Source organism: Lycorma delicatula, chromosome 1 (assembly GCF_047948215.1).
Source record: "Lycorma delicatula isolate Av1 chromosome 1, ASM4794821v1, whole genome shotgun sequence".
In the NCBI taxonomy this organism is placed as follows: Eukaryota; Metazoa; Arthropoda; class Insecta; order Hemiptera; family Fulgoridae; genus Lycorma; species Lycorma delicatula.
In genome coordinates, this window is record NC_134455.1 from 225717523 (window position 1) to 225730808 (window position 13286).

A 13286-nucleotide genomic window follows, 5' to 3' on the forward strand; every position below is an offset into this window, starting at 1 on the left:
TTAGTAGACCAGTTCTTGTAATATCTGTAAAGTTACTATTATGATAACTTTTAACATTTTTTTAAAGAGAAAAATAGCAAGTTTCAACCAACAGATAGTCATATAATAGAAGCTAATAATTCTTAATAATAATTTAAAAATTATCTTTCCTAATAATTTTCTAATAGAAGCCATTTCCAAAACTGAGTGACTGTTATGCAGATATTTTTCATTTTTCTTCCAGATAATAATTTGAAGCGAGTTGGAAACTGATGCATTGTACTACATATAAAGTACAGTATAAATTACCTTTAATTTCCCCCCCCTTAATTTTACTGACTCATATTTTTCATATTTTGCAGGGAAATATACAGTTGTTGAGAATGATGTTTCAGGCAGTCTGATCATTACTACAGTGGAGATATACTTATGATGAGAGATGAACCTGAGAGATTGGAAGGTATTGAGAATAGAACTCATAATTCTCGTAGTATTGGAAATATTTATGAATACCGTGATGCACCTACTGCTGATACTAAAGGGCGAAGTGCAGTTAGTGAACCTCGTCGAACAGCATCCACCCCATCCCTTCGAACTGGTAGTGCTTCATCTTTGAAGGATTCAGGTGCTCTAGTTTCTATTAGTCCAACGCCCACCAGTGAATTGCGAAAGCAGCGAACACCACCAGCTCTCCTTAAAAGACATCAGAAACCAGTGCAAAGTAACGATGTGCCTCAAACTGAAGTATAAATCGTCACTCTTTTTGTGTTTTATACGTAGGTAAACATTATTTATTTTATATTGTTTTGTAAATATTTATTATGTACATAAGATAGTTTGTTCTTTTTTTGTTAATGACTAGAAAAAAATAGGATTTTTATCAGCTATTTTATATATCAAAATGTAATTAATTATAAATATATTAATGTAGAATATACATTCAATACACAGTACCTGTAAGTATAAGTTACAGCCCAGGAAGCACATGTGGTAAATTCATAAATATCTTCAGCTGTCATAATCAGGCTAGCTATCATCTGCTGTGGTGAGGTATCTTAACAGTTATGAGGTAGATACCTAGGTCTTTTTTAGTTTCAGAAACATACAATTAGTAGTGAAGGTGTAATCATGTAAAAGAGTTTACAACAAAATTTATACACCTCCACCAAAATTTCTGCCTGATTTATCAATTTAAATTGGTTCTGAAAAGTTAACAATTACAAGGTAGGAGCTCGAAAGATGGCTCAAATTTAGCAGTAATTTTGTTATTCATGTTTACTTTCATATTATTTTCCCCTCTGCTTCAAATCTTATTAAAAAGTTTAGAAAAAAATAACATTTATGTAGTATACACTGAAATATAGAAATACTGGAATGGGCACTGCCTATGTCCAACGTGAGCGGAAAACGAACGTGAGACAGATAAATTTAGAGGTGTAGTTGTCATTGTCGCACAGTGCAGCGCATGCGCATTGTACCTAACATACTGTCCCTTCAGAAAGTGATTCCATAAAACTTAATTATATTGTTCATGATTTTAATAATTTTTATTTTTACATTGAATGAAACATTTACTATCATAGCAACATGATTATGTGTATGTAAATACAGCACTTACTCATTGACTCTGTTTGTTTGTTTATGTTATAAAATAATCGTATTAAAAATATCCGTTAATAATTTTTATAAAATTTACTCTTAAATCACTATTTATTGGTTGCTTATTTAGAAGTTAATATTAAGTAATAAAATCTCATAATTCTATTTAATTAATAGAAAAATTTCAATACTTATGAATATTAAATAAATGTTGAGTTAATCATACATTTAAATACATATAAATGTTTTTATAAAAACTTTCTACAATAACTTGAATTATGAAAGATAACTTGTGATTTGTGATGAGAGAGATCGTCACAAACTTTTTGAACAGACTGTAGACAAAAAGAGGTATACTTCTAAATCAGCTATCTTTGTTGGCACGGATTTCTAACGCTAGTGCCCATTCCAGTATTTCTATATTTCAGTGGTAGTATATTTTACAAGATTTTAGTATATAATATACAATAAATTGGAACAAGTAGAGTTTTTCTTCTGAAAAGTTATTAATTTTTTTTATTTTTTATTACTGAACAAATGTCTGACTTGTATTAAGACTTTTTGTTGGCTATATTCTTTGTATTTATAATGTTTTTAAATAATTATTTTATTATTTTGAAACAGAAATTTGTTGAAAAATATCTTTTTTATGCATATTAAACAGTCAATGGAAAAAATTCTATATGAATATTATATCTATCTGATCTTATGTAAACTATTTTTTTTTAATTCAAACAAGTGTCCATTTTTTTTCATTGAATCAGTATTAATAAACGAATCAAGTAAGTAGTTGTAAAACTGAACTCGGCAATATCAGTACTTACACATACTTCTGTCCTTCAAATAACTACTATTGAGACTTTTAGAAACATTTCACTGTCATTTTAATAGATAAAGCTAACCATGATTGAATTTATACTGATGAGATCATTTGTATCAAATCCTATCAGTAAATATATTGATACTGTATTACCATAACAGTGTAATTTAACTGCACCATATGGATTAACTCTTCATGTTGAAAAACTTGTATTATTTTGAATAAAATGATATATAATGTATGAAATATAATACTTATTTAAACTTTGGATTTTAAAATGATGTGTGAATTACAGCTAGCTTTCCTCTCTATTATCCTATGTTGATTGCAGCAGTATGTACATACAACTCTCTACTCCTACCCTGAAAGAGATAATATATATTATCTCTTAAGAGATTTTGTATATTTTTATGTATATTAAATTTTGTTAGAAACTGCTCTGTGTTAACTGAGTTTGTGTAGTTATTAAATAATCTAACTGACTGTTGCATTGTAAATTAATAACTATTGATGTAAGAGTTGTTACAAAGAAAGAAGCACAATAAATTTTAATAAGAATAAAAGTATTTAAATAATAAACCTTACTTTTTTACATTCTCTTAATTAATTTTTTTTTAAGTATTAAGTTTCACCAAAATATCAAAATATAATTTAATTAAAAAAATTGTTATAATTAATAGAATCTAATAAACTTAGATTATAGAATTATAGAAATAATTTTTTATAAAATTATATTGTTTAATTAATATTATAAGATTAAAAGAGGCAGTTTTGCTATTGACTAAAACATTTTATTTACAATGTAGAAATTGTTTTAAATTTCTCATAACCCCGTTTGCCTGAAGAAATTTGTAAAAAGAAATCTTAAAATTTATTAATAATTTGCACCGTTTTATAGATTTATTTTCTGAGGTTGATTTTAGGATAGACATAATATCTTTTATTTGTACAGGATTATATTTTCTGCGTAGTATGTACATGATTGCACTATTTAAATTGCCAGATCGATTTTTGTTATGTATAGAATACATAAAAAATTGAAATAATTTAATTGCTTTGCTTTATCCCCTAGAGGTAGTGAACTTCAGATGATTGTAGTTAATTTTGAAAAATTTTCTGTATTTAAAATCAAAATATTTCAATTTCTAGATCTAGCACTTATATTTTTACGAGTTATTTTTCCATCTTATCTAACTCTGCAGCCTGTACATATGTGTAAATTTTTTAAGTTACATATGTGTTGGATAATTTCTTAATTAAAGTATTTTTATAACTATTTTTTACAGCCAATGTTGGTTACTGTTCATTGCATTTTTTTATTATCATTTTTACATTTTACATTTTTTTAAATGAAAAATGGCATTCCTAAATGCCAACTTCAAAACAAAAAATTTCCCTCAGAGCTGCAGACATGTTGTAAGCTTATTTTAAGGACATACCTCTTTCTTTTAATTATATGCTTTCTTTTAATCGTACAGTTATAATTATTTCTTGTAACTGTGATTATTTTTCTAAAATAATTTGAGTTTTTTAAGTTAGAACTATCACATTTTTATCTAACTTGTTATTTCTATTATGCACTAGAATTAATGAACTGCATTATATGTTTTTATGCTTTTAAACAGTTATGTTTATCTTATAAAAACTCGTTTTTATTGCTAATTTTATAAAACTGCAATTCATAATTTCATGTGATTTTCACTTATAAATTAAAAAATTATTTACAATAAATGTACTTGTTCAAACTTCGGTGAGGCAACTCAAATTTAACAATAAAATTACATAAATAATTTTTGTTTAATTTCTTTATCATTAAATGATTTTATGTATGATAGATTAGTTGCAACTTTTAATATAGGTATTAGGTTTTATTATAGATATTAGGGTTAATACATTTTGAAATTATTTTATATACTTTTTATACCTGTTATTATTATTATTATTATTATCTTTTTTAATATTGATTACATAAACATTTAGAAAATAATATAACTTTTTTTGTTTAAGTGTTTGAATTGACATGTAAATTGTTATACCGTTTACATTTATCACGTTACATTTTTATAGAGATTTTATAATGTTAATTCTGTTATGTATATATTGTACATAGAATTAAAATGATGATAAATTAATCTAGTTTAGTAGTATTTACTTCATTTAACAGATGAAGTAATGTGTTGATTTTGAATGAATAATAATGACAATATTAAGTGGCTATTGTATTGCTCTTATTCTAAGAATATAATAGTAATTTTAATCCATGAATTTTCATGATCATGCTGTTGTTACCTGTTGGTTATAAATAGTATAGTGTTCAAGTGGTGAAGAAAAGGAATATTTATTGCCCTTAAAATTATCAAAAGCTTTCTTGATCTGGCATAGCTTAAACAAATCTATTCATTGCCTTTTAATTCTTTTTTTAAATCTATTAGTGTACACAGAAAAGTTTTATACATTTAAAATCTATATTTAATGATTTTACTAATAAAACGAATAAATAAATATAGCAATTAAGTCTGTTAAAAGGTAGAAAAATAAGTAACTGTGCCATTCTTTGATACTGTTAGAATGAGTGTGTTAATTTTTACTCATTAATAGCAAAATAATTTAATGAAACAATTTTTTTTATTATTATGCCACGTTCAACTTACTCTATCAGTGCTCAATCTTCCATCTCTTATCTTCTTTTCTCTAGCCTGGACGGGAAACAACCACATCACATCCAATGGTATATGTTGTCCGATGTGTTCAGTTATGATACAGTGAGATTATTTCTATTCCATTTTTAGAATAAAGACTTGCAATGTTAAATTTGACCCATGACCATTTATAAAAAATCAAATTGGATACTGAATTTTATTCATTCAACCGTAGAAAAAAAATATTAGTAACATATTCATAAAAAAAGGCCCACATACCCAGCCACTTTTGGACTTGCTAATTCCCCTGAAGGTTAGACACTAGTTGCAATATAATGAGGAATTATTTCGCTTAAAGATTGTATGTTCACTACACCTCCTGTTGCACTTGCAGTAATTAATACTATTAAGTTTTCTTTTTTATCATTGTTAGCTGCTGAATTAACATTCTTGTCACTCTGTTTTGTAATAAACTTTTTCTCTTCTGGGCTGAAGAAAAAAATGCAGATTAATCAGCATTACAAATTTTATGAGGCTCTTTTGTCATGTTTGACTTTCTTTCCTCAAATATTGTTTTATCTCTGAAAATCACCTTCATATTTGTTGTTAATTCCAAATTGAACAGAAGTCAAAGGTTGAACAATTTCCTCAATTAAACTCAGGGTATCTTAAAAAAGTCATGCCACTTTCTGCTTTATTAAACATTAGTAAATAGATTAGACCTTCCAATTTTTTTTAATTATTCATTGAACACTATCAGATAATAGTTCCTTTATAATCAGTTACTGCAAATGAACAGCATGCAGTAACCACTGTTTGAATTTATATGCAATTGGAGACTTACCACTGATCTTGTATAATAGGGTTGTACATGGTACATTAAAATTCTTTGCTACTGCAGCAGATGGTGCTCCTTTTTACTTAACAGTGGTGTTACTTCACAGAAAAAATACTTTGGAACTAACATACCTTGAGTTTTTTACATGAATAAGTTTTTTTACATAATAATAATTATATTCATGAATAAGAAACTTTCTTCATTGGCTGACTTCTCTCCAAAACATCAGAGAAAAATATCAGCTTTTAACCAGGGTTGCCAAGCAGTCCAAACAGGAATTTCTCTTATTTTAAAATACAATTTGAATTGAACTTATTACAATCACATGTTAAAGTATCAATGACTGGGTCAGTGTCAAAGTCAAGTACATTTACTTTATTTATTATATTTAACTGGTTGGTTACCCTTTGATGAAAATACTACAGTCCAAGAGCTAAGGACCTTTTTTTTACTAAGTCTGGATAAAAGTGATCAAAAATAGTATTAATAACTCATGGTGGAAAGCAGTGTGAAAGACGGAAACTTTTGTAGTGGGTGAAAGTTGGAAGAGTTTCAAGGTTGGTAAATCACACAGCGTAAAGTAGAAAATCTAAATATAAGTTCAGTATATTGTTTTATTACACTCCATGCATAATGGCAGAAAGCTGAGTGGAAGATAAGTAGCTGGTGGAAAGCCTCAATGTTCAGAAACTTTTGAGGAAATTTAAACGATAAGATCTATGTCTGCCAACTCGTATATGCAATGTATATAAGCTCATTCGCAAAAAGGTGGAAAAAAAATTGGTAGTTACTCTTTAAAAATCTCTACTGAAAGTGATCGGAATGCAGCACAGTTTTCTAACGACCTCAATGATATCTTGGAAATCTGTTAATGAAAATCATTAGGGTATACCCACCAGTGTAGATACGCCTTTTTTCTTTATGTCTAAGGCCATTTTCCAAAGGGCAGACACCAAAATGAAATATAATGGCTGAAAAGAGATGAGTAAAAAATTTAATAAATATGAATATTATATAATGATTACAATGTAATCAACATTTCTTCAAATAGTATGGTCAATTGGAAAAAATAATTTTTCTTTTTTAATGTTTAATATAATCTAAACATCTGATTAATTTTTATAATCTCATTGAAACAAAAGTGGTTTTCAAACAAATATTCTTTATTTAAAAAATATTATTACTATTAAATGAAAACATCTCGCCTATTTCGTATAATTTTACAGTCGTAAAATATTGTTTTTAAATTTAAAAAGTTTTTTTTAATAGATAACTAACAATCTTTTGAAAAAATATGCTAAATATAAAAATGATACGCTTGCAGGAAAGTTTGTTAAAGCTGCACAATATTACATGAAATATATAAAGTTTTTTTATTATTATTTGATGTTTTCCCAAAGTAAACTTATTGGCGATTTTGAACTTTATAAATTTATTATTCCAAAACTCATTAATTTATTTTTTATATTCGACCACCACACCTATGTTACATGGTTACTGAAGTACCATAATAATTTATTACTAGTAAATGAAACATCCATCATTAGCTGAAAATTAAAAAAAAACAATTGCTGTAAAAATGATCTCTATTAAAAGAACAAAAAATCCTTTTTCAAAAATTTCTGCAGTTCTTTAGAACAAACCATAAAAGCTAGAAGACTTACTGGTGTTACTCATTTTACAAATTCACTACCTGCTCATCAGTGATGGTCTGATGACATGACTTCTAAGTCATACCATCAGATCAAAAATAATTTCACACATTCTCGATGAAACCAGGTTAAAAAATATGAAGACGTTACTTCAGATTGAGAAAAATAAAATCAATCAGATTTCAACTCACTTGAAGAAATTTATATTTGTTATACAAAATAACATGAATCCTTTCGATTATTGACAATAATTTACTGTAAAATATCCCTTATCTCTTCATCTATATGCTTAAAACAGTATTAAAAGTATTTAACAGGATTTAAAAAAAACAAAAATATTATTTGAACTCAATCATGAGTGGAAACTTATGTAACTTAAAAATATATTTAAAATTTGCTGAAGGAAAAATTTCATTATTAAATTTTAACTAAAAAAAATGTTTATTTTTGCTTTAAACAGCTCCTTAAAAAAGTCATTAATTTTTTTAATTTTGGAAATTGATTAAATGAGTTTTATTAGAACATTCTGATTCATACTTCTAATCATAATGAAAATACTATGAAATTATATTATTTTTGTTTGTATATGAATTGTAAGTAATATAGCAGTTTTTATTTATTATAACTGAGGTAAAACTGTTGCAAAGTAGCTTATAAATAAAAATTTTATTTTCATAAAATAGCATGTGGTCGTGTTTTTATTAACAGATACCCTTACAGGGTTGCCAAATCATCAATGTAAATGCTTTTGCTGAGTTCTCCTGGAATGGCTAATATATGTTTATTGATGGTGATCATACAAGGTACAGTACCTTGTATGGCTCAACAGTGAGCCTTGTGGTGTGATACTTTCCATTCTTTTTTTGACAAGTAATCATTATAAACCGGACTTGAAAAGTACGGTCTTTCATGTAGTTGCCAAGTAGTATCAGTAGATTGTCGCTAATGTCTTATTCAAGTAGTTGAAGCATTTATTATTCTATGACCCCAAATAATATCAAAAGGCTTCTGCAGATCAAAGAATACTTCAGCACTGTGTTTCCTTGTGATAAAATTGTTATATATAGTATTTTCTAAATTCATCATTTGATTGGTAGTTAAATGATGCTGTCAAAATCCTGCTTGATGCAAGGATAACCTTCGCTTTTAAAATCCAAACAAGTTGATTTGTTAGTTTTTGAAGATTTTTCCAATAGCACATGATACAATAATATTATTACTTGTATATATATCTTGTAGAACACAGTGAATGAAGCTAAGCCAAGGTAATTTAACAAATGATGATTTGACCAAATAGAACATTAATATAGAATAAAAAAATCAAATGTAATTTGAAAAATTTTAAATTAAAATTACTTTATTTTTTACATTTAGAGTTAATAAAATGTGCAAAATAGATAGTACAATATAGTTATCAGTTTATTTACTTAGAAAGTGAAGTGGTTCTAAATAAGCATACTAGATTAATAATAAAATTAAATAACGGTAATTAAAATTTTTGTTTTTCAATAATATTTTAATATAAGATATTAAGGAATAAATATTTACAAAATTATAGGAATAATAAGGATTTAGACTTTAATCAAGTACACAGGTATGAAATTTGATTAATTCATTTTAATTAACCTATTCAAGTGTTTGTTTACAACTGTTTCAAATATAAGTGGAAAGGATCACAACTCAAGGTGTAGTAGAATATTAATACAAAAATATTTCATACTTAGATAGTATCTATATTGATAAAAATATAAATATTCCAACAGTAGGAGAAAAGATTATTGAAAACATTATTTAACCAATAATTAAGAAATCTAATAAGTCTGGGAAAGCAGTAAAATAAAATATGAGGTTATTTTAGGGAAAAGGTTAGCTGCAGATGAAGGTGGTTTTTAATATTTGTAAAACTAAATTGGAGTTATAGAAAATAAATTCTTCACCACTTGAAACTGGCATAGTTGAATCTTGCTAATCCAATAAGCTTGGAACTGGAGGGTTACTATATTATTAAAAAATCTCAGTTACCCCAACACTAATAATTGATTTGGAAATTTTCACTAAATGTGAAAGTGAAATTATTTAGCTTAATTTTATATTTTGTTCTAATATCTAATATAAGTCTTCGGTGTTTCCACCATCAGACAAACTCTCATCGGCATCATTCTACCGAACAACTTGATAATCCAGTGCTTTCGCTTCATCATAAAAAAAATGTTTTGTGTAGGAGCCTTCTCCAATTCAGAACTTTCTTGCTGGTATTGTAATGAGACCTCACTTGTGAACAGCACTCACAAACTTACAAATTCAGGAATTGTGAATCTGTCGGCTAATAATTTTTCCAACATCAGTGATAAAAACAAGACAATTTTCTTCCTTTAATTATCAACCCATTATTACTGGCCACAAATCCTTTTCACTATTTCCTGATAAAATAATTTTTCCCTTAAAACATCTCCTGAAATAGTTACATGCCTGGAAAACAACAGAATTGTTTTTGTGTAACTCAACACAATATTTCAGCTTATGAAAAAATGTGCCTTATTATTCTTCCACTGTCATTTTTAATAAATTACTGTACCATTTTAAAGATCTTCCCTCTGATGTTTATTTAATATAAAATTAAAAGGCTTACTTTTATAGAAGCAAGATTACTCTATCAATGAGTTTTTTAATAATTTTAATTAAAAGATAATATTTAAAAAAAAAAAAAACTTGGAAGCTTAATTTTCTCCATCTCTATTTAATGTATATAAAAATACAGATTACCAAGTGTCGGGATTACCAAAATTCAACTCAAAAGTAATCAAAAGTTTAGTTCTTTTCAGTCATGTACACATGAATTTGTGTTCTAATAATTTTTGTTAACTCCTTCTGAATTCTGATTTATTTTATATATTTAATAATATCTTATGAATTTTCTTTGAATAGTATGCTTCATTTTAATATGGACTTTAACATCTACTTTTTAATTTATAATTAATTATTATTTTATGATGCTGCTCTGATCAAGTTTTTGCCACAGTTTCCCTTGATCCATCCAGGTAATGCTGGGGCAGTTCCTTTGTTTATCCATAGACCTACCTAATTTCTTATACACCTACCTAATCCTGATGTCTGGTATTAATATGTACTGATCAGAATAAGAAATGTTATTAATTAAAATACACCGAACAGTAACTGAATAGCATGTACAGGCCATTGTAAAGACAAATGTGTAAACTGCTATCACAACCAGTCCCTACATTTTTGTATATTTTGACCATCCATTCCCCAACACATTTTCATCTTGCTACTACTATCCCACCAAGTGTGGGATAACCAGGGGTATCAGATTACCAAGGATCGGGATTACCAAGATTCAACTCTAATTAAATGAAATGATATTATTCTGTTCTAAAGGATTTGGGAAAGCTCTTAGTAATCAAAAGTTTAGGTCTTTTCATTCATGTAAACAGACTGTCTAGCAACATAAAGCAACTGTTCACATTGGCCATTATCATAAATACATCGTTACATGATTGTTAAATACACTTTTCACAATACTCCACCATTGTGTGTTTTATACTTATATAATCAAAAATCTGATTAAATATTTCTCACTTTTAGAAACCATTGTCTTATCTAATTTTTTAAATTATATGATGATAACATTCCTTCCTGAATAGTTCCCTGCCAGCAAGGCAACTGAAAATATCTACACTTGTGACAACATTTTTTTTTGATCTACTGATATCAAGTTTTTTATTTACTATAGAATCTTCCTTCTACCAACCCAATCTCAAAAAAGCATTCAACTGCAAATTACACAGTTAATCGGCATGGTTTTAATGAAACAGTTTAGAGGTCCTACATTAATTCTCTCCTTTGTAAAATCATATAGCACCAATTGTTACATATACTTGCATAGAACTAGCATGCATCATTTCTCTGATACTAAAAAATTACAGTATTAATATTAATAACAAAATTATTTTGAAAAATTAAATAATGCACTTCATATGATGGAAATTGTTTTAAGTTACTTAAAATATTCTTTTTGTTGTTTTAAAATCTGATATAAAACATTTCTCTGCATATAAATTGTTATTTCAAGGAGAACATTCAAATTCATAAAATATGTATGTAGCTTTCAATGTATTCCGCCCAAATACAAATTTTGTTTTTACAATTTTTTTTTTGTCAACAAATTAAATTGACTGTAAATCAAAGGTTATTGGAAAATTCAAGGTAATAAATTTAAAAATATATATATAATAATCCGATTCTGTCTAATGCTTAAAGTTTATTGAAATTTTTGTTTAGTATTTTTTAAGCTTCAAAAAATGTTAATAAAAAAGTTTTAAGTAATTTTATTCATATTTGCTTGTTTTTTATTCTGGAAATAAAAATTAAGTATTTAATGTTTTTTTATGATGTCATAACAGTGTTATGAATTTAAAGGAACATCAGTGAATGCTGATGTTAAAAGATCCACCAGTTTAGTTTAGACATAATTATTCTTATGTCAATATCTTTATCTTAAAATACATGTTCGTAGACATGTATTTTAGATATGTTCGTAGTTTCCATTTGATATATTTAAATCCTATCCCTCTTAACAGGGGGTTAATGCCCAAATTTTAAACATTGTAAAATAATATGTAGTCCAAGAATTACAATTATTAAGATATACATTATTATACATAATATGTATTCACACACACACAAATATATATATATATATATATATATACATTTGGAATTTCATTTTAACCAATTACATTTAGATCCACAGTCTTAATTTTTTAATAAATATAAACTCATGAACATACAATAATATTGTATAGTAGAACATGAATAATAATATATGGATATTTTATAGTTTTACAGTTTTGTACAATGAAGTTAATATTTACAATTATTGTAGTACTGTAATAAAAAGGTTTTGATTTGGTATATGTGAAAAACAACAAAAATTGTTGTTTGGGCTGTTTTAGTTTTTTTCTTTTTGGGCTGAATTATAAATCTGTTATAATTGTCTCTTTTGGGTTCACAACTTTATTTCCAAAGTTTTACGACTTTATAATTAAATATAAAATAATGACTTATTTATAATATATTTGTGCAAACATTGTAATTATATAATTACATATATAAATTTTCATTGCAATTGGTATATACTTGTATAAGCTGTACCTGTTCTAATTTTTACTCAATTGCCTGAAAAGTGCAATATTGTATCCTTATTAAATGCTTTTTTTATTTACTATCGGCATTAAAATCAAAATAATTTAAAAGGCTTTAATTTAAGTATATTTGCCATTTTTTAGTGCATGCTAGAACAAGTATTTAGTGTCCAAAAAATAAATAAATAAATAATTAAGGTATTATATTAATTCCTTCAAAATAGTATAAAGAATTTCAAGGATTTTAAGGTTTTAACCAAAATCTGAAAACGTTTTCTTATTTATGCATTTATAAACAAATAAATATAATGTGAAAATAATTGTTATACTTAGTAATCTAATAAGATTAAATCTATGAATTCCTATCACTGATGAAAATTTTTTAATTATTGTTAAAGATTAAGTTTCTTGATAGTGCTACTATCAAGAAAATTATATTCACTGTAAAAAGCAAAACAGTAGTTTTTATTTCAACACTTGAGGTAGAACTGAACATATAAATTTACAAATAGAAATAATAAATGAATTGTGCTCAACATTCACAGATTTCTAAGATCTGATCAATAACAAGTAATTATCGAAATATATGTACTTTGT

The 13286-nt window shown here is 26.4% G+C and overlaps 1 protein-coding gene across 4 annotated transcripts in view; it reads left to right on the forward strand.

Annotated features, from left to right (window-relative positions):
* The window catches only part of Gli (carboxyl ester lipase-like protein Gli), a 120407-nt gene that overhangs the window by 86511 nt on the left and 20610 nt on the right, over positions 1–13286 (forward strand). For 2 of the 4 annotated variants that reach the window (XR_012757446.1, XM_075373692.1), the window contains exon 13: positions 375–759. Coding sequence is in view for 3 of the 4 variants with exons in the window: in XM_075373692.1 (XP_075229807.1) it covers positions 375–729 (355 nt within the window). In the remaining variant the exon portion in view is untranslated. Of the gene's footprint in view, positions 1–341; positions 760–13286 lie in introns of those variants that run through there. The other 2 variants (XM_075373701.1, XM_075373712.1) reach the window with 2 other exon arrangements.